This window comes from Paralichthys olivaceus, chromosome 5 (genome assembly GCF_024713975.1).
Source record: "Paralichthys olivaceus isolate ysfri-2021 chromosome 5, ASM2471397v2, whole genome shotgun sequence".
Lineage (NCBI taxonomy): Eukaryota > Metazoa > Chordata > Actinopteri > Pleuronectiformes > Paralichthyidae > Paralichthys > Paralichthys olivaceus.
This window is the reverse complement of record NC_091097.1, coordinates 2047701-2069387: the sequence shown is the minus strand read 5'-3', so window position 1 is coordinate 2069387 and position 21687 is coordinate 2047701. Positions and strand designations below refer to the sequence as shown.

Genomic DNA, 21687 nt, shown 5'->3' with positions numbered 1-21687 from the left:
GACCCTCATACTGCTTCATTATTTGTTCTTTATTTTTTTAAATATATTTAATATATTTTTTCAATTGAACATTTGAGCAACATTTCAATCATTGTCCAGAGAATTCCAGTTTCACTCTATAAACAGAAATATACAGTACATCTGCCTTAACCTGGTGCATATGGATTTTTGAAATTAGACTTCTATGATCTCGTTCGTCCTCATCATTTCATATGAATGAAAACAGTTTTTAATATTTGGATGACATCTAAATATTTAAACGTGTGACTTGATGAACAGTCTGTTTATAAATCCTATTGCTCTTTTCTCTTTTCTAATATAATATGTTTTACCCCACACCTCTACGCACTAACCAACATATAGAGGGATTAGTGAACAATACACAGGCTGAGGTGAGGCTACTTTGCTTTGTACACAACAGAATTCCAACTCTTTCTGCACTGAACAATACTTCATTGATTTTACCTTCACAAAATGAAATTCTTCAAGAAATGACTATTCTGTATCATTTTAAATTATATATTGAAACTATAAGGAGCAGGATAAGAATGAGAAACTAATGAACAGTGTGTTCTTATGCTGTTTTTACTTTGGTCTTCTCTTTAGAAGGTGAATGATTCATTTTGTTGAGCATTGTTTTCCAAGAGGACTGGTGTTTTCTTTAAAATTAAAAATTTTTAATAAATGTATGTGACGTCACGTTATCCTCATCGGCTTGGAATCGTTTGATTGGCTCAGCAGTGTGGGTGGGCGGCACCCGGCCTGTACGGAAGCGCTCCCTGACTGACAGCTGAGTTAACGAATGAACACATCGGACCCCGCTGTCGTCACATTGTACCTACGTGGAAGCAGGAAGGGATCCTCCTGTCAGTCTTCCGGGTTGTTGGAGTCCCCGCAGCGGCTGAAGCTTGTTGTTGTTGCGATGTCCGAGGATCCTGCGCTGTCCCTCCGGGTGTCGGAGATCAAACACCCGGCGGGTCTGTTCGAGCGCTACAACACCGAGGAGATCCGGCGGATCGAGCGCAAAGTCCGCGGGGAGATCGAGCAGAAGAAGGAGGAGTTGAGGCAGATGGTCGGGGAGCGGTACCGGGACCTGATCGACGCCGCCGACACCATCGGAGAGATGAGGCAGTGCTCGGAGAGCGTGGTGCGGTCCATCCAGGACATGCACCGGTACTGCCACAGCCTGAAGCAAGGCACCGCCGATGTGAGCAGCTGCAGACAGGAGGTGAACGCTTTACTGGAATAACTCGATCTGGTTCAAAGCACCGAGAGGATCACCAGACTCCATTTAAAAAAAAGTCCCACTTGATTTACTACATGCGTTACAGCCAATCAGTCACACCATTGATATCATCGCTCTACGTGCAGAGGGACTTAGAGCTAACCCTGGGCACCTCACCTGTCCTGTAGGAGGCTGTCAGAGGACAGCATGGAGGATGTCCTCTAACCCTACTCCTCGGGGGTGACATGTCCCAGTCACAGCTGATACATGAAACTTTGGTGGCAGACAAATCTACCATTAAAACTACAAACTGCCTCAACACCTGATCTCTTGTATGTGAGAGAAATTCAATTCACTTGAAATCACTTAAATCAGCGGATGATTCCTTACTATTGCTTGTGTGACTCAGGAGGTACAGTCGGAGTCGGTGGTTTGATCCCCGGCTCCCCAATAGATGCACAGTGTGAATGACCAAACTGTACTGTGAAGAACTTTGAGAGGCCGTCTGCTCTAGAAAAGTGATGTTTAAACACAGACCATTTAAAGTCACTCTCATCAAATGCATTAGTATATTACTGTACATCACTATGTTGTCTTATGTAATTATATCACTGCTAATTTCTGTCATATTAAAAGTCTTGTATCCTGCTACATATAAATGTGTGTGTGTGTGTTGTAGAGCCAGAGGCAGTGGCAGGAGAAGTTCTACACCATGTCCTCCCAGATAAAGCTCCTCTTGGAGATCCCAGAGCGCATCTGGAGCGCCATGGAGGCGTCCAAGTACCTCCAGGCCACTCAGCTCTACCTGCTGTGTTGCCACCTGCACAGTCTGCTGCAGCTGGAGACGGCGACAGCGGGCCACTACAGCCCTGTCCTGGCCCGCTTCCCTATTCTGGTGCGGCAGGTGGCCACCACCGGACACTTCAGGTACCGGATGTTTTCTCACTGATGATTTGTGGCTCTGAAGAAGAATCTCCGCATGTGAAAGTTGGTGAAAGTGACGTCATAGGTCAGTAAGCAGCTCATCTTCTTGCAGGTCCACCATTCTACTGGACAGCAGGTCTCTGCTGCGGGTCCGGGTGGTGTCAGACCAGGCGATCGCTGAGGCCCTGGTGTCTACCATGCTGCTGGAGGACAGCTCACCACGCCAGGCCCTGGCTGACTTCTTGCTCGCCCGGAAAGCCTCCATCCATCAACTGCTCAACCAACCACAGCATGGTACTCTACCCTTTGCAATAAGCTGTAAATGGAAACGTGGATCGGTTCATGACCATGTTTATTTCTATCCAGGTGCGGGGATCAAAGCCCAGGTGTGCAGCCTGGTGGAGCTGCTGGTCACCACTCTGTTCCAGGCCTACGCCGTCTTCTACCTGCCCCCAGAGGGAAACCCCAGGCCAGGGGAGGGACCTCTGAGCTGTGGCATGCTCTTCTCTATCCTGGAGAATGTTACCTCAACCAGCCCTGCAGGTAAATAGCATGAACTTCCTGGACGCTTAGACATTTTTTTGTTATTTCCTTACTAAGAGTAAGAGTAACAACCGGAGTGGTTCTTATCGATCGAGACTGTTTTAGCTCTTCTACTTCCTGTATTTTCTAGCTTTTGTCAAAGGCAGTACTCAACTCATCTTAGCCAGACATGCTACACATGTTAATGATAATTCAGTTATTAATAATTCCTGTATATTGCTAACAGACTGTGCTGATAGCTGTAGCTTAACAAACAAAGCACTTTGCGGTTGGCCTTATTTACAAAGACGGCATAGCTGCCATACAAGTAGCTGAGACACTTCAACATGTGGACTCTCCACACTGGTGTTACTGGAACATAACAAACACAAATACAGTTCAGCTACTACATTATTTCAAAGTGTTGGTGATGCTCATAAACCATCATTCAATTTTATTCAACTGCTCCTTTGGGGAAATGTACAACCCAGCTCTGCTCTGACAGTTTTTTTGAGCAGGTTTATGTATGTTTATCCAAAACCGTGCTGTTACAAGCTTCATATGTTCATCAGTCATATATAAGAAGAAGTGGGTTCTTTGATGCAGTTGAAACGTGAGGGTTCATATTATTTAATACAGTGCAATTTGTGGAAAGGAAGAAAATCCAATGTCAACGTGTGGACCATTCATTATTAGAAATATATCAATTATAACCAGGCCCCAATAAATATCACTAATCCTATAATTATTATTATAAGTATTATTTTGATTCTATTTATATTTTTGTTTCTTTGCGTTTATGTTGCATGAAAACGTATGTATTTTTTCACTTTTTCTGATGTCAATTTTTTGACTGTCCTTTTTGCAACACAGCATATTTCACCGTTGTGGGACTAATCAAGGATTATTTTGATCTAATCTAATCTACTAATTTAGTAGCCCATGGTAAATTAGGGGGAGCGCTGTCCTAACCTACGATCCCTGGCACCATCTTAGATCAGAGAGCCTGGTTGGTGACTATAGCTGTGGAATGACTTAACCTGCTAAAATTGGATTTGCTAATATCTGTTACAACAGGAAAAAAAACCTAAACACCCTCTCTTTTTATTGTTGTTTTATCCTTTTGTGAAGCACTTTGTGCGTAAAGCTTGTTAATATTATTATTCATAGTTTTATATATAATCTGAATCTGAAGAAAATGTGTTTTCAAGGCTTCTGATACAAAGTCTCCTCTGTTGATCTCCTCTCGCTGCTCAGCTAAAGTCAAGAAGGTTTTGCAGGAAGAGACGAGCACTGGCAGCTGGTTCAAGTACCTGCCTCCCTCCATCACTGATTTCCAGCCCACCCTCCGCACCCTGGCTCAGCCAATCCAGAGAGAGCAGCTCCGGGACACACTGCAACAGTGGATCAATACGTAAGGAAGCTGCTTGTCTTTTTTTTTTCCCATATCAGCTGCTTGTCTCACAGAAACACTGAGGACAGTTGTTTTTCAAACTCAACACATCCTGCACAGATGCAGAACATACTAATGACAACACTGCGGAAAGTGTCTGTTACCGTCATTGTTGTAGTTGCAGGAGGTGCTGTGAACGCATCACGACACACCTTCCTTCATGTACAGTTTAATTTTGTGTGAACACGAGGGAGCAATAAGGGGGAGAGACAGCACAGGAGGAGCGGAGGCATAGAGTCTTTGGTACCTGGCATTGTTATCATTTAATGTTGACCTACTTACTGTGTGTGGAAACAGTGCGTTAAGCAAAGAGAGCGACAGAAAAACTTGCTGCAGATTGTAGAAGTCATGTTCTCCCTCACAAGTCAGCTTCACCTCTGTCATTGACAACTGGGACATTTTCACATTTTTCCATTGCGTTTCTGAAGCGTCATCAACTTCTGACTTGCTTGTGGTGAATCCAGCAGAGGATCTCTGCTGTGCTATCACATCGACCGCAGAGGAGGTTCTCAATTGAACGATCTCCGGAGTACAATGCATGTTTTTATGGTGGACCTTTTACCGGTCCACCATAGAGCCGGTGTTGATGTACTGTGCCACAGTGTGGTTCACCGCCTGCTCGGCTGCAGACAGGAGGGCTCTGCACAGGATTACCAGGGCCGCAGAGAGGATCACTGGCTCCCCTCTGCACCCCCTTGAAGACATCGCCAGCTCCCGCTGCCTCAGCAGAGCGCAGAGAATCTCCAGGGACACTTTCCACCCTGGCCATGGGCTGTTTAACCTGATGCCATCTGGGAAGCGGCTCAGGTCATTAAAATGCAGAACAAACAGAGTGAGGGACAGCATCTCACCATGGGCTGTCAGAACGCTGAACTCAATAAAATAACTCCTATACTTTCCAACCGTAACTACCAACTTGTAACTTCGTAACTACCAACTTGTAACTTCGTAACTACCAACTTGTAACTTCGTAACTACCTACTTTGCACTACAATCAACCACAACTTCCTCCTCTTGCACCTCTCTTTGCACTATTTTGTATAGTTTTTAACGTCCTGTAAACATGTTATATTTTGTTATATTTTATTTCTTTTTTTTATTAAATGCACCTCTCGGTGGTAGCTGCTGTAATTTGGCCATGCTTCATTGTATGATGACATTAAAGGCATTCTATTCTATTCTATGTTTGAAAGCAGCTTTTGCTAGTGATTTAATCTGCCCAGTGTTTGTTTAATCTGACATTGATTTGTTTGTGATTTTTTTGAGCTGATCAATGTCTCCTCTGCTCTCAGGTGTAAGGAGGACATTTGCCATGGCGTTGGCAGCCTACTGGTCTATGTCAAGAGCCTGAAGGGGCTGGCGGCCATCAGAGATGCTGTATGGGACCTCCTGTCCACCGAATCAATCAGTCAGCACTGGAGCACTGTGTGCCAGCGGCTGCTGGAGCGCCCCCTGGCTGTCTGGGAGGACTTCCTCCAACTGCTCTTCCTTCAGCGCCTGCAGGTTGGTGCTTGTCCAGTCTCATTGATATTAGAGCTGTCAGCTGTTTGCAGCATCTACATAGATCTGTCCATTGACCTTGTATGTATTTCTGCCCTTTTGATGTATTCAGTCTCGCCACACTGACAGCCTGCCTGCTGACGTGGTAAAATAGGTACATATTGAGTAACTCTAATGATTCCTTCCTCTTATTTCTCAAGGCCATCACCAAAGAAGAAACTGAGGCCATCTCAACGAGTTCTGTCCAGCTCCTTATCTCAGCTGTGAGGGACCTGGAGGGCCAAACCCCTCAAACCCCTGTGGGCACCACCCCTGGCACTGTCCGCCGAGCACAATATGAGTTAGACGTGGCCTCCTTCCTGTGGTCAGAGTCTCCTGGAGACCTGCTGAGTGATGCGGGGTGGATCAGTGTGACCCAGCGAGGGCAGCAGCATCAGAGGAGCGGCCTGGCCATGAAGACCCAGGCCCTCACACCTTGTGTTCAGAATTTCTGCTCGTCCATGGATGCAAAGCTGAAGGCCAGGCTGGATGACGTCCAGCACTACCTTCCCTCCCAGCATACAGGTGGGTGCAGCTCAGACTGAGCTGGCGTGTGCCAGTCTGTCCTAACCCAGACTTATAAACATAACATAATGCTGCATTTCGACCAAACGTTCCTGTAGCTCTTAGTCCCAGGAACATTTTTCAAGGAACTAAAAGGTTCCTGCAGATAGTTTGTCTGCGTTTCCACTGTGGTCTGAAGACCAAATCATCCTACTTTTGAGCCGCACTATCACAGATAAAAATGAAATTTGGCTGTTTGGTCACATGAGAAACATAAAGCACCACGTTTGTGTGTCTGGGAGATTAAGAGAGATTTGGACTAAGAAAGCTTGACCTGTTTGGGAGGACTCTTGACTTGTTGCATCTCCCTGAAAAGGGATAGTTTACAGAAAACTGAAAATTCACTTATTATTAATGATTCACTAATTATCCTAACCCATACCACACACTTCCACTAGGTTACATGGACATCAGTTGTGTAGTTTTTGTGTAATCCTCCAACAAATACACAACATAAACTCCTTGGCAGTTGTGATAAGGGGGCTCATCCTTTAAAGACTAAGAGCAGCCTATTTTTGATGGACATTTAATTGTACTACTCATCCTCTGGAGAGCATGAACAGTACAATTAAATGTCCATCTGCCCTTTAGTTTCAGCTTTTTTGCCTGGCAGGAGGAGATGAGGGTTTATCAAATGCATTTCAGTTCAACCTTTCCAGGCACCATGAAAATCTCCAGTAATATCCAGCTCATACACACATCTTGGTTTCCACACATCTTGTCATGGACAAAATGATTGGTGATGGGTAATTTTGAGATCAGTGGTCAGGAAAATTATAAAATCTATTTATCCTCTTTGTCAGGTGACACTAGTTTGTCATAGTTACTATCTGTACGTTTACACACGTTCATGGTTTAAAAATAATGTAGCCTAATGATATGAGAAAGTGAAAATGTTCATCTTTTAGATGGTGAATAGTACTAAATAGTGCTAAATGTTGATCTTCACGTTGTGCAGGGTCTGACTCCATCTCAGTCACTGTTCCCTCCTCTGGAACTACTGAGGCCTCTTCAGCATCTTCATTTAACCGCTTCATGGACTCGCCGGCAGTGGAGGAGGCTTTACGTGAAGGCTCCCTGGCCTGTGTTCGCCACATCCTGGCCTCCATCCACTCCGAACTGGCTGCAGTCTCACCTGACCCCAGCCCCACCCGTCTCAGTTCAGTCCTCTTCATGGCCAGGCTGTGCCAGTCCATGGGCGAGCTCTGCCCTAACCTGAAGCATTGCATTCTGGGAAAACAGAGCAGGGCCGAAACCACGGCCAAGGTGACCCCCAGGCAGGGAAAGAAGCTGGGCAAAGCCAGGTCCGCTACAGAGGTCAGCCCCGCCCAAGCCAAGTGGGCGGGGCTGAAGGAAGAGCTTCTCAACTGCAGCATGGAAGCCTACCGCATCTGGAGCTCCGCCCTCTCCAAAGTCAGACACTGTCAGAAAGGAAGATGTATATCTGTGAAACTGTATTTTCTGCATGGAGCATAGAGGCTGATGTGCTGAGGAGCACATAAATCTAATTGGCAGAGAGAAAAACAGAATGTAGGGTCAGAGGGTTCATTAGCAGGAGAAGTTTATGTTCTGGTCTGGTAATAACATCCATCCTGCGTGATCTGATCAGGGGTGGTCAGCTCCAAGTTCAAGTCTGTGAACACAGCTATGATCACACAGATATTCAGAGGTGGTCTGGGACGCGTGTGGCCACATTGTTTTAGCTGCATGAACACAAGTGGGTCCTGGGCCCCACACAAGGACCGCCTACTCAGCTGACATCTTCTGTCCCGCTACAGTCTCATACTGAACCCAAAGTATTAATACACACACAACAACATATATGGTTTTTGTTTTTTTTTCCTGTTTCAAATAAGGAAAATCTTGAGGGCAGATCATTGAGTCTCTCAGCCCCTCAGCACTATCCACACACACACACACACACACACACACACACACACACACACACACACACACACACTAGCACATTGACAACAGACAGGTCTGTTAAAGTCAGACCAGTTAAAACATAATCTGAAATGACTTGCATGTTTATTTGGATATTGATTGGGGAAGTCAGATCTGATCACAGAATTTATTGTCAGCCATGAACTGACTCTCAGAGCTGTCCACTTGTGATTGGATCACTGCAGACAGATACCAGGTCAGAAAAGGGCCAATATAACTAAATCATCTAAGCTTCAATCTCTTTAGTTCCTTTGTTGCAGCACTTAACATATTGAGTACAATCTGTTCTTTCAATACACAGAAATAACTTTCACTTGTTATTCAGTCTGTAACAAAAGATGACGACTGTGATGATGTGTTTTCATGCAAACAGTTTCAAATGTGAAACAATGGATCCAGTTTTAGTGACAAACTAAAGTATTATCACCAAATCTGCTGTTTACTACAACAAAGTTATCATGTAGGGCTGCAACAATCTAATAATTCCATTATCAATTAATATGCAGACCAATATAAAAATATATGAATGCAGCTTTAAATCATATTGGAGTTGTTGCACTGTAGTTACACTGTGTTGTGTATTGACAGGTGTTGCTGGGTAAGTTTGGCACAGTGCTGCATGCACAGTCTGCTGGTGCCATCCTGACAACAGCCACAAACTGGGAGGACCTGGAGATCCAAGAAGAGGCCGAGTCAGGGAGCAGTGTCACGTCCAAAATCCGTCTTCCAGTGCAGGTCTGCTGCTCAGCCCGTCTTCTAGCACACACTGAGATTTTCTACTCCACTCAGAGATCTGATGTGAAATGTTGTGTCTTCTGCAGCCATCTTGGTTTGTCCAGTCGCTGCTGTTCCAGCTGTGTGTGGAGGTGAACAGGGTGGGAGGTCATGCCCTGCCCCGGCCCACCCTGCAGGAGCTGCTGCATGCCTGTCTGACTGAAGTCCTTGGCCACTACCACAGCCTCTCACAGCAAGCCGGCACCAAGGTAACACAAACACTAACACACACACACACACAAAACCTTGTAATTATAGATTTAACGAAACGAGGTCCTGAATGTTTCCTTTGTCTCCTATCGATTGCTAAAGGGATGTTTGCTGAACAGACCTGTCTCAGTGGTGGTTTAGATTTTCAGGGATATCTGCAAGTGAGGAAGACAAGAGGGTTAATGAGTGAGAATAGACTGGGAGGACAGAGAGAACGAAGATATCATATCAAGGAAATGAGCAGGGAAGGCTATAGGATACAGATGTTTACCTGTAGCTTCATGAATTCCTCTGCTTCCTTTTCTTCTGCCCCTCCGTCCTCCAGGAGGGGGTATTGCCCATGACTCAGAACAGAGCCTTGCAGCTGCTATTTGACCTCCATTACCTCAACACCACACTGGGCAGCAGACTGGAGGAGGGCAAGAGCTCCAGATCACATCAAGACCCCAGGTATGAATCCTCATCACATTATTATTATTATTTTGAAGTTCTCACATGCAGCTGTTTTACTGTGTTATCTGGCTGGAGAACCCACAAGGTGACATCCTGCTCTGTGGGACATGAAAGCTTCAGGTCAAAGTACATCACTCTTTATTAGGATTTCCTGCATACATATATCTTGAGACTATGTTAAGAGTCATATTTCCACAAAGAATTCAATTTGATTTGTTTAGAGCCAAATCATAATATACATTATCTCAATATCGGAGGTCAAGACCTTAAAATCCTTTTTTTTTTTCTCAAATATGTTTATTGAGTTTTTTATATTAACATAACAACACAAAATAACATCGACAACAATGCACAGTACAACATTGGTCTAGACAGTCAGTGTACATACATATATCACAACATAAAAATAAAAAAGAAAGAAATACACCCCAGATCACAGTTCTGCAAGATTCAAATGAACAGGTTCAAGGTACAGTGTTGTACAGGTACTGAGGCAAAGTACAAAGGCTAGTCAAGGACAACACTGAGAGCACTGAAGCCACTGTGGAATTGGAAAAGTGAAGATATGGAGTCCAAATGTCCATAAATTGTCCTTCAGATGAGTGAAGCAGACAGGTCAGGTACTCAAGGGGGAAACATTCCATAATTATCTTATGCCAGTTTGATTTGGTGGGGGGTTTGTCGCTTATCCAAGACAAGAAGATGTTCTTCCTTGCTGCGTATGTAAGGATGTTATACAGTCTGGTAGAGTTGGCATCCACAATAGTATCTTGACTGGGGTAACCCAGAATTAAAGAGAGAGGGTCCATGTGTAACACAACGCCAAAAATGCTTTCCAAATCCTGCAAAACATCTATCCAATATGCTTGAATTTTAGGACAAGACCAAATACAATGAGTATAGATACCCAGAAAGATTTTACATTTTAAACATGCAGGTGAGGGTTGAGAGTTAATTTTATGTCTTTTGTTAGGAGAGATTTGTAAACGGTGGTTAATCTTGAATTGCAGCAATCTGGCACGGTTACATACAGAAATTTTCTTTGTTTGAGACCATATCCTAGTCCACTTATCCCCATCAATATTTATACCAAGTTCATGTTGCCACGTCTGCATAACATCTTGTACATTTATCACATCAGTCTGACTTAAAACATTGTAGAAGCGAGCAATGCATTTCTTAGCTGGGCCAAGGAGGAGTAATTGTTCAACTGCAGATGTAGTAGCATCAGTATTGAGAGTAGTTTCCCTATTTATGAAGTCCCGAATCTGCAGATATTTGAAAAAGACGTGTTTGGGGAGACTATATTTTTCTCGAAGTCCAAATGATAGCATTGATGCCCCCTGGAATAAATCACGCATCCTCTTTATTCCTTGAGCTGTCCAAGTGCTATAGCCAACATCCATCATGACTGGTAGGAAGTTGGGATTGCCCTGAATTGGGACCAATAGAGATGTTTGTCCAGACCTCCCTTCAAGCTTTTTCGTAATAAACCATGCTTTTAACGTATTAGATATTATAGGGTTGTTTTTGCAATGGCTCCTGGCTGTCTTTAAGTCTTTGAAGGCCAAGAGGCCTGACAGGGAGCTTGAACTCTGTGACTTTTCTAGACTCAGCAAATCAGAGGCAGGATCCTCCTTGACCCATTCTGCTATAAATTTTAAGTGGGATGCTAGTTGATACCATTTGACGTTGGGGAGATCTAAACCACCATTTGAACTAGGGAGTTGTAGTTTCGTTACTTTTAGCCTTGGCTTTCTCTTGTTCCAAATAAAGTCACTTAACCATCTATTGAGCAATTTCAGTACCTTGCCTGACAAGAGTAGTGGGATCATCTGTAGGGGGTATAACAATCTTGGTAACATAGAAATTTTATGTTGAATCCCATCCACATTTAAGCCTATTATTTCAGGGTCTTGCCTTATGGCCTCAGCAAGAGGCTCGATTGCAAGAGCAAAAAGGGCGGGGCTAAGGGGGCAGCCTTGACGTGTTGAGCGATGAAGTGGGAAGTTGTCAGATCTATAGCCATTGGTGATGACTGCGGCCATGGGGCTTTTGTATAGTAGTTTGACTCATTTGATGAAATTGTCTCCCAAATTAAATTTATGTAAGACATTAAACAGGTATGACCACTCGACACGGTCAAATGCTTTTTCTGCATCCAATGAAATGACCATGCTATCAATTTCCTGTGTCTGACAAATATTAATAATATGTAGAAGCCTCCTAACATTGTAACTAGAACTCCTACCTTTGATAAAGCCCGTCTGATCCTCTCTGATGAGAAAAGGTAGAACTTTCTCGAGACGTAATGCTAAAATTTTGGATAATATTTTAATGTCCTGATTCAGAAGAGCCATAGGCCTGTATCCTGAACAGTCCTCAGGGGGCTTTCCCTTTTTTTTAAAATTAAAGTGATATCAGCTTCTCTTAGTGAGTTGGGAAGGTTATCAGTGATGAAAGAATGTTCCAACATTTCTAAGAAGGGATCTATAAGCACATCTTGAAATTCCCGATAAAATTCACTGCTCAAGCCATCAGGCCCTGGTGTCTTGCCTGACTGTAGGCCTTTAAGTGCTAATAAGGCCTCTTCCCTGGAGATGGGAGCGTTTAAATCTCGCTTTTGGGAATCAGAGATGGTTGGAAGGGTTAGTCCCCCTAGAAATGATTCCATCCTGTCTGTGACTCCCTGTGGTTGATCTGATTCATACAACTTAGCGTAAAATTGCCTGAAAGTATCATTAATGGGTGCCATTTGCATCTAAAATTGAGTAAATCACCTGAGGATCCATTTTAATTTTGGTCAAATGAGATAAATATTTACTGGGCTTATCCCCATACTCATATAGCTTTTGCTTTGAGAAGAGAAGAGCATTCTTTGCTTGCTGGGTTAGTAAAGTGTCTAAAGCAGCCTGTATGGCGCATTTCCTCTGCAGTAGTAACGGGTCTGATGTTAAACAAAGTGCACTCTTAATATCTGAGAGTTCTTTTTCAAGTTTTAGGTATTGTTCTGATTGTTTTCTCTTTTTTGAAGCTGAATAGGCAATAATTATACCCCTGATGTATGCTTTGGAAGTTTCCCACAGTAAGGATGGGTTATGAGTAGATTGTGAATTAATAGACAGAAATATCCTAAATTCACTTTTCAGATAAGACACGAATTTGTTATCTTTTAGGAGACACGTGTCAAATCTCCAGCGTTTACTTTTCGTAGATTCTATGTCAAGAGACAATTCTAGGAGAAGAATTGCATGATTGCTAACCACAATATTGCCTTTTGAGCAGGAGGATACACATTGCATCACAGTCTGGGGTATGAAAAAATAATCAATCCGTGTGTGGCATTTGTGAGGAGAGGAGTAAAAGATAAATTCTCTATCAGAAGGATGTAATATTTGCCATGTATCAACCAGGTTGATTTCCCCACAAGTTGACAGGAGGGCTCTAGCCTGGTTTGACAGGGGAGAATTTCGTGGGGGGTGTCTATCAAGTCGAGGGTTAAGTAGACAGTCACCTCCCACCAAGGCCAGTGGTGAAGACACTTCTGCAAATTCTGAAAATGCTTTAGTTAATAAATCTGGTGAATAGTTGTGGGCAGGTGGGCAATAAAGGTGGGCAATAAAGATTCATAATAGTAATATCTTTACCATTTAAGACACCATTTATAATCACAAATCTTCCATGTGTGTCCTTTATACACTTTTTTAATTGGAATGGTAGATTCTTGTGTATGAATATAACAACCCCTCTGCTGCTGGTAGTAAAAGAGCAAAAGTACACCTGGCCAACCCAACTGTATTTAAGTTTGAGATGCTGATTATGGTGATATTAAATGGGACTCCTGTAATAGAGCCACATCTACTCCCTCCGTCTTCAATAAAGAGTAAACCTTTCTACGCTTCACATTACCCCTCAAACCCCTTATATTCCATGAACAGAGTTTTAACTTAAAAGGTGGCATCATTCTGTTGGAAAATATAATGAGCTAAATTGAAAATCCATACAGATGACCAAAATGCAGTTGAATATAGTCTCTACTAGGTTGTATTGCTTTTAGGGACATGTTTTTATGTAATTTGTCTAAATACAACGACATGATACACTGAACTGTAAGAGACCAGTACTGAGCATGAACTGAACCATAACAATAAGAAACTGCACATGTTAAGAAAAGAAAAAAGAAAAGAAAAAGGAAATGTTAATAGAAAAGAGGATGGATAATGGGGATCCTTCCCCAGATTGCGGGGAATTGCTGTTCTGTAATTATTAGGGCCGAGTGTGTTTCTCACATCATGTGAACAGAGAGAAAACTACGAAAGCCCTAAAGGGTCATACATACATACATTTTATTCAACCTGTTTTCCCGTGATAACGAGATAATTTTCCTCCGTTTTCCCGTGATAACGAGATAATTAATTCGAGATCTTGAGAAAACAAAACGTATTAAATCATTGCAGGAAAAATCATTTAGTGTAGCAATGTCAGAGGAGCAGGAGAATACCGATCACCGCATCACATATCTCTTCAATCAAGGCCTGACACAGGCTGAAATAGCTTTATGCCTTGCTGTAGATAATGTACACATTAGTGTGCGTCATCTGAGAAGACTACGGAAGCCGAGAACGGCCATCGATTTTTTGTTTTTTGTTATCTCGTTATCTCGATATAACAAAGATCGTTTTCTCGTGATAACGAGATAATCCTTCCGTTTTCTCGTGATAACGAGATATTTTCTCGTTATCACGGGAAAACAGGTGGAATAAAATGTATGACCCTTTAGGGCTTCCGTAGAAAACAAAGCAAGTGACATAACCCAGATGACCGGGGCTCACAGCTACACCCGATTATTAAATGATGAACAAAAGTTTGTTTTGTTTTTTTTAAGTATGAATCGCCATCTATTTTTAAAACAGTTGGATTTAACTGGGTAGACACTCGAGTATGATTAAGCAAGGGGGACTTCTTAATAGGCATTATGACAGCGAATAGTTACTCACATGAATGTAAGATGAATCAAAGAGTGGAGTCACCAGAATACACCGAGTGTCCACACTTAGCTCTCGTGTGGTCGTAGAGTCCGTCATTCCTGACGCGCTGCATTGGCTGCGAAGGTCAGAGCCTCTGTGGGGGAGAGGAGGGGCCTCTTGGTGCCGTTCAGCGACACGTGTAGCTTTGCAGGGAAGAGCATGGAGTAATCAGCACCGATTTTCTGGAGGTGTTGTTTGGCTTCATTAAACTCTTTCCGTTTGCGAAGTACTGCGGCGGAGAGGTCATTGTAGAAGGATATCTTCCTTCCCTCCACAGAAACACCCCCGCCTGCTGCTTTACGCCGTACAGCTGCCATCACTCTCTGCTTGTCCGGGAACGCGTGGAAACGAATGATGAGCGGGCGCGGGCGCTGCTCAGCCCCGGGCAAGGGCATTAGAGAGCGGTGAGCCCGCTCTATCTTGACTCGCCCCCTCGTAGCATCCATGTCAAGAAAATCCGGTAGCCATTGTTCAAAAAAGTCCACAGCATCTCACCCCTCCATTTTCTCGGGCAGGTTGAAGATGCGGATATTTCCCCGCCGTCCTCTGTTTTCCAGGTCGTCAGTATGGTCGAGGAGGGATTCGACTTTTTTCTCCAGAGCTGTTACGCGATTAGCTTGCGGCTCGTTAGCGGTCTCAAGCTGTAGCATCCTAGCCTCTGCTTCGTCCAAGCGGCCGCTAGCCCTCTTCAGCTCGGTAGTATGAGAGAGCCAAAGGATCGAGTTTGTCGTTAATAGCAACCATTAGTTTCGTAGTCATCAAGTCCAGCGCTTTAGCGAGTCCAGGTTCAAGTTCTGCCTCCCCGCCATCGTCTTCGTGCTCGCTGCCATGTTGGGCTAGCTCCGTAGCCGTGTCGTCGGTTGGCTGTCGTGACTTAGTCTTTCCCTTCGGCATTGTTTGGTGTTGTTTCGACCAAAATTGCTCAAGAGTCGTACCGCAGAACAAGCACTACAAAAAGGCAGTGTACTTAAGAGACAATGTACAAAAATATGTAGGGTGTTGGCGGAGCTCCCGCAAAAACCACCGTCTCCTGGGCCGTCATCACGTGACCCCCCTTAAAATGGTATTAATATAGAGAAACCCAACAGTTCCCACTGTGAGCAGCACTTTTGCGACCGTGGAGGAAAACCTCCCTCATTAACAGAGAGAAACCTCTAGAACCAGACTCAATGTGGGCGGCCATCTGCCTCGACCGGTTGGGGTGAGCAGAGAAAAAAGGGGGGGAGAGGAGAGATGGGTGGAAAAGAGGGGAGAGAAGAGAGAGAGATAGTGAGGAGGGGGAGAGAGAGAGAGAGGCCAGAGAGACTGGGAACACTTGAGATCCATCAGGTATCAGATCTGACTAGTTCAAATGTAAACAACAAAGATTAGTATTGTTAACAGTCACACATAGGGTTGCAAAATTCGGGGAATTTTCAAAGTTGGAAACTTTCTATGGGAATTAACTGGAATAAATCTGAAATTCACAAAATTGGAGGTGGGCCCTCAACAGGGAACTTAACTATAGTTGGGGGAAATATATTGTAGCATAATCTTGGCTAAAACAACCAGATTTACTTCAGGTACACTCCTCAATCACATGCACACAGCACACTGCTTACTGCAGGGCTATTGAGGCCACGCCCCCTACATGCACTGTGCATTCCTCCATCACATGCACATCTGATTTCAAGACTATTGAAGCCACACATTTGAGCCCGAGGACTATCTGAAGTCAAGTAAGTTTTGATAATATTATGGGGTAAATATATTTGATCTATAATAGTATTGATGTTTAACTTGGAAATATTGAATAAGAATAGGTGCTAAATGTAAGTTATTTTTCATTTCATTGACCATTTAAGAGGCTAGCTTATAATGGTGGCGGTAGCTACCTCTAACTTGATGTTGTTTCTTCAGACTCCTGCAAGATGGTTTTCTGTAACCATACAAGAATTCATACATCAATTGTCAAATATTTTGAGGACCATTCCAGTTGTTTAGCCAACTATAGTTCTGTTGAAATGTCATGTTTTTTAATTGTATTATTTTGCATGGATGTCTGCTTATGACAAAACAAAAATATTGACATTTATATTTGGATATGATCCAGTTTGTTTAAATTACCCCCAATTTACAGTTAATTCCCATAAATTCCCAATAATTTGGAATATTTCCAAAATTCCCCACCTTAACTTCTCATGGAAAGTTTCTGGAAATTTACCGGACGCTCCTACGCTCCTTTGCAACCTTAGTCACAATTCATATAATAATGAATTACTGAAGTATTGTTGTTAATAATAATAATAGTTGTTCTCCTTCAGTTCTGGAGTCAGAGAGAAGTGCTCAGTGCATGATGGGAGAAGTGCTCAGTGCATGATGGGAGTTCTCCCAGCAGTCTAGACCTATAGCAGCATAACTAAGTGATGGTTCAGGACCTGATCCAGAACTAACTATAGGCTTTATCAAAGAGAAGAGTTTTAAGTTTAACTTTAAATGCAGAGATGGTGTCTGTCTCCTGAACCCAGAGTGGGAGCTGGTTCCACAGGAGAGGAGCCTGGTAATATACCTTTTTTTTCTGCCTCGTGTAATCTCAGTCTGAGTAGGTGGGGTTAAAGACCTTACTCACCTCAGTGGTGATAAAGGTGGGAGGAGACAACAGCTGGCTGCCGTGGTATAGATCGAACCCTTCAGTGGCTCTCTAACCTTCACGCCACCACCCGGGGCTACTGCTGTCATTGAGATTAGTTAGGTTTTCTTTCAGTATGTATGATACTCTCCAGCACACAGACACACAATTACACGTTCTAAAAATCGGAGGTGTACAGGTGTGTTTCCTGAGAGCAGATTAATGTGAAGTTCGCTCGGGCCATTCACAGGAGCCACATTGAAGGGGAATGAGAAATAAACCAGAATGTTCCATAGCGAACAACGTGTCAATCCACGGAGTGTTTGGACGTGTCGATGAATTTTGGATTATGCACAATAATGATCACAGTAATACAGTAACAAACAAAAGGGCCTCATGGCGGCTGCTGTTGCAGGGTTCCTCTGTCAAAATCTAGACCCTTATTATTTACATATGCATATTTATAAAACAGATTTTCCACTCTGCCTCTTATGTACTTGTAAATGGAGTCTGTGACGTAAAAGTAAGTGGAAGAAATTTCTGCAGATGCAAAGTTGTGGCATTTCAAGGTCAGACTTGAGAATTCATGTGTCACAGTTGCTTGGTTACATTAATGGCGACTGGAAAAGCCGTCTTCCATATGTCGTCACTGTGATAGGGGTACCCTGCCTCTGGCCCAGCAGGGAATGGCAGCAGCCCTCTGTGATCCCTAAGGGATAATTGGTATAGCTAAAGGATGAAGGAATAAGTTGATTTCAAGAAAAGTACACCTGATTTGTTGTTATGTGTCTTCCAGATTCCAAGAGGTCTGTGATTGGCTAGAGAGCTTCATCGACCCCTTTGACCTGGATGTCTTCACACCCCCGCTGAACGCCAACCTGAACCGCCTGTCGCAGAGGACATCGGTACTTTCATTCCTCTACCATCAAAGACACACATGCAATAAACAGTCTACCTGTAGCTTGATGAACATGGAAACATCAACCAAACAGTGAGAGATGTGTTTGGGCGTGCTGTGAGCCGTCTGATGTGACGCTGTGTTTGCAGGTGCTGCTGGGACTGTTGACGGGCTCAGAGAAGCAGTTTTCCTCACGGAGCAGCGGCGTCACCTCCCAGGAGCCGTACAACATCCTGCCACTGGCCAGCAGCCAGATCAGGTCAGAGGTCAACGCTAGCCCCTGCTGGACATTAGTGACTCATTAATAACCACGTGACATTAGTGACATCTGTATGATCAGGATAAAACGAAACACAGCAGTGCTGCCGTTTTCACACGTCCTGCAGATAGAGTCCAGACAAGTGGGTGCAGAGTTTATTCACAGTTTTTCTTTCACACACGCACAATGAGCAGGAGGTTGTCAGCTGCACCTGAATAATACGGAGGATATGTTGCTGTTATGAACATGTCTGAACCTCCTGCTCCTGATGTGCAAGTCTGAAAGTCAAACTCTGGGTAAACCCCGGACCCAGCTCTCCAGACTTCATTTTCAGACATTACAGTGTTTCCCACTGAATAAAACTAGACTGGCACTCAGTAGAGCACATCGCTCCACCAAGCAGGAGCAGCAGTGAGGCCTGTTACTGTTTGTTACTGTATCATTGTTAGTGATGCTTAATCACTGACTTATTAAATTCACTAGATTTTATTTGCATCTGCACCAAATCATGCACACTCATAAATATCAGTCCCCTCAACATGTCAGATTGTTTTTTTCCATCAAGATCAATTAATTATTCTCAAAAAAACAAAAACAAATTTGTGCTCACAAAGCTTGAACTTTTTGGAGAGGACTCTGACTGGTCATATCTCCCCTAATTGAGGGTCCTGTGTTTTGAAACTCTTTTTCAGCTCCATATATATATCGATATATCCTCCTCTATTAAAAACAATTCCGAGAAAATGTTCCATCTCGCAAAATCAAAGAAATGTAAAAAAAGAAATCCTGCCAACAAACCAACGCAGATGTAAACATAACTTCCATGGTGGATTTTGTTCATCAGTGAAGAAAGCTTTCAGGAGCCCTTCATCCACACAACATCTGTGCATGATGCTCTCTCATATTCTCCAGTCTGCTTTCCTGCAGTCACACTTTAAACCCCAACAGTTCATTTAATCTATGGGTCTGCTTGTTCCTAAACAATCAAATGTATTTTCTAGTTCTGGAGACAGTAGTGCTGCTTACGCAGTCTCATATCTGTGATGTCTACGGAGTGAAGCCTTTGACCTTCGCCAAGCTCTGACACTTCCCAAACACAACAGCCTGTTGCACTGTGCCCCAGAGAGGACAAGAGACTGTGTCTATGAAAATTCCAGAATAGATTTAATCTGATTTACATCATGTTGAGGAATATTTATGTTTTTCTTCAAAAGCCTTTTTTTCTTGGAGCATTAGGTCAAATATGTTTATTGTCTTCACAAGGCAGCTATGAGAGCTCCACTTAATAACTACATATATAAAAATTCAGATTCACATCTGAAGTTGTCTGATTAAATAATCAAACGTGTGAAGCTAAGCAAGTATTTGTTACATGCTGCTTCGTATATCGTACATTTTTTTTCAGATTCATTTCATGCAGTTCAAGACAGGATGAAACTGATACCAGATTTCTATATTTCTGATCAGATAACATTATTATGTCGACCTAATCCCAGCCATGTGTCCTCTGTGCTCTGCAGGTTTGGACTGCTGCCTCTCAGCATGTCCAATGTGCGCAAATCCATGTTTGTCTCCAGGAATTCTGAAGCTCCGCAGAAGCTGGTGAGTAACTCGGCTGGGATCAGGTCGCTGAGGCTGCTCTGAGTTTTTGTTTGTTTGCATTTGTTTTGTTCTTTCATTCACTGACATCCACAGTGTGTCTTCATTTCTGTTTCATTGTTTTGTTCCACTCGGTGTAAATGTTATCTGTCACACCCTCTGCCCTCCCAGCATTTCTGAGTGCCAGAAACCCAGGCAAGTTAATCAGTGTGGGATTACATTTGTGTGTGTGTGTGTGTTTTGGTTGTATTGCTAGTAGTGACTTGGTTTGCCTTTGGTGCATTTGCAGTGTGAGAGTGGTTCATTAATTGATTTGAATGATTGTTGTGGTCTGGTGGCTGCAAACAGTTCTGCTCTGTTCTCACTAATCTGGTCAAATAACTTTGGATCAGACTGTTGAGTAGCAGCACAGCAGCATTGACCCTGGGGCTTTCTTAACTGTGTGAGTGGACCAGTCCTTGAAATGTAACTGACTAAGTTTGTGTTAGTGTCAGCAGGAATGCAAACCGGTGTCTCTGCAGCAGAAATGATGCACCTGATACCAGAAATAGTCATCGCTTCCAGTGTCATTGAAATTTCCACAATTTGAGATCTCTAAATTGTGTCATGTGACGACACAAAGATCTTAGTGCTTGCAAAAGTTAGGGATTAGTTTTATCTGGATGCATTGTTTCAGGTCCAGAATGCATCATGGTAAGTCAGCACTGCATTAACTGAATGAGCCGTGTGTGTGTGTGTGTGTGTGTGTGTGTGTGTGTGTGTGTGTGTGTGTGTGTGTGTGTGTGTGTGTGTGTGTGTGTGTGTGTGTAAAATGTTACAATGGTAAGGAAAATTGATAAACCACTGTGGGGGTTGGGGCTTTGACCAGGGTCAATGGCTTGTGGTGTTGTTTTTTTCTTACCTGTTACCGACAAGACAATCTCCTTAAAACCTCAGTGAACCTGAAGTGATCTCCTTCCTCCATCAGGCCCCTCCATCCTCCACAGTGGACAGCAACGACAGCTTCAGGCCGGGCAGTCTCTTCAGACAGCTCGCCGATCAGGACGAAGACACAGCCACTTCCTCTTTATTCAAACTCAGCTGGCTGTCTGGCATGGCCAAATAACCCCACATCACTCAAGACTCTTTAGTTGCCAGAGGCTTTGTAAACATAAATATGTATAATAAATATAATTTTTGTCTTTTGAAAAATGCCTCCTCTGCGATTTAATTCATTCATGCAACTGTGAGTAAAAATAAGCACGTCTGACTCAGGTAGCACGTGTTCTACATAGATGAGCAGCAGTACCTCCCTGTGTACTGTGTGTTTCTGAAGGAGCACATGGGAAAGTGTGTGAACCGGTGGGAAGATCTGGGTAGAGTCCTCCTCTAACACTTTAAACACTTGTTTAAGATAGTGTTTATCTGCAGGAGCTCACTGGACTCTACTAGGACGGATGTGGCTCAGGGGGGAGAGAGGGCCGTCCTCTAACCATAGGGCAGGTGGTCTGATCCCAGTGTGTCCCATTCTGTATGCTAAAGTGTCCTTGGGCAAAATACTGATCCCTAGATTGCACCTGATAAAGTGCTGCCTGTATATGCGCTGTAGGAATGTTTGTGTAAATGGGTGAAAGGCAAAAACCACTAGAACTTTGAGTGACCATTAACTGCTCTTTAAAGGGATAGTTCACTGAAAAATGAAAATT

At 43.5% G+C, this 21687-nt stretch overlaps 1 protein-coding gene across 2 annotated transcripts; it reads left to right on the top strand.

Annotated features, from left to right (window-relative positions):
* The first annotated feature begins 787 nt into the window (after positions 1-787).
* On the top strand, positions 788-21193 carry cog1 (component of oligomeric golgi complex 1). Of its 2 annotated transcripts, XM_069525035.1 has the most exons (16): positions 788-1228; positions 1905-2152; positions 2262-2443; positions 2516-2692; positions 3929-4085; positions 5417-5627; positions 5825-6188; positions 7186-7640; positions 8763-8909; positions 8996-9157; positions 9484-9608; positions 18043-18151; positions 18294-18403; positions 19924-20005; positions 20174-20197; positions 20970-21193. In XM_069525035.1, the coding sequence occupies exons 1-15, from the start codon at positions 803-805 to the stop codon at positions 20180-20182; spliced, it is 2964 nt and encodes a 987-aa protein (XP_069381136.1). In that variant the 5' UTR covers positions 788-802; the 3' UTR covers positions 20183-20197; positions 20970-21193. The 2 variants fall into 2 exon arrangements, with proteins under 2 accessions (XP_069381136.1, XP_019959909.2); XM_020104350.2 differs by lacking the exon at positions 20174-20197.
* Positions 21194-21687: the final 494 nt, after the last annotated feature.

Bases quoted from the DNA above. Each gene is read 5' to 3' on its own strand.
- cog1 (XM_020104350.2), top strand. From the start codon at position 803: ATGAACACATCGGACCCCGCTGTCGTCACATTGTACCTACGTGGAAGC. The intron at 9,158-9,483 runs GTAACACAAACA...TCCGTCCTCCAG, and splicing joins CACAGCAAGCCGGCACCAAG to GAGGGGGTATTGCCCATGAC. The intron at 20,006-20,969 runs GTGAGTAACTCG...TTCCTCCATCAG, and splicing joins CTGAAGCTCCGCAGAAGCTG to GCCCCTCCATCCTCCACAGT.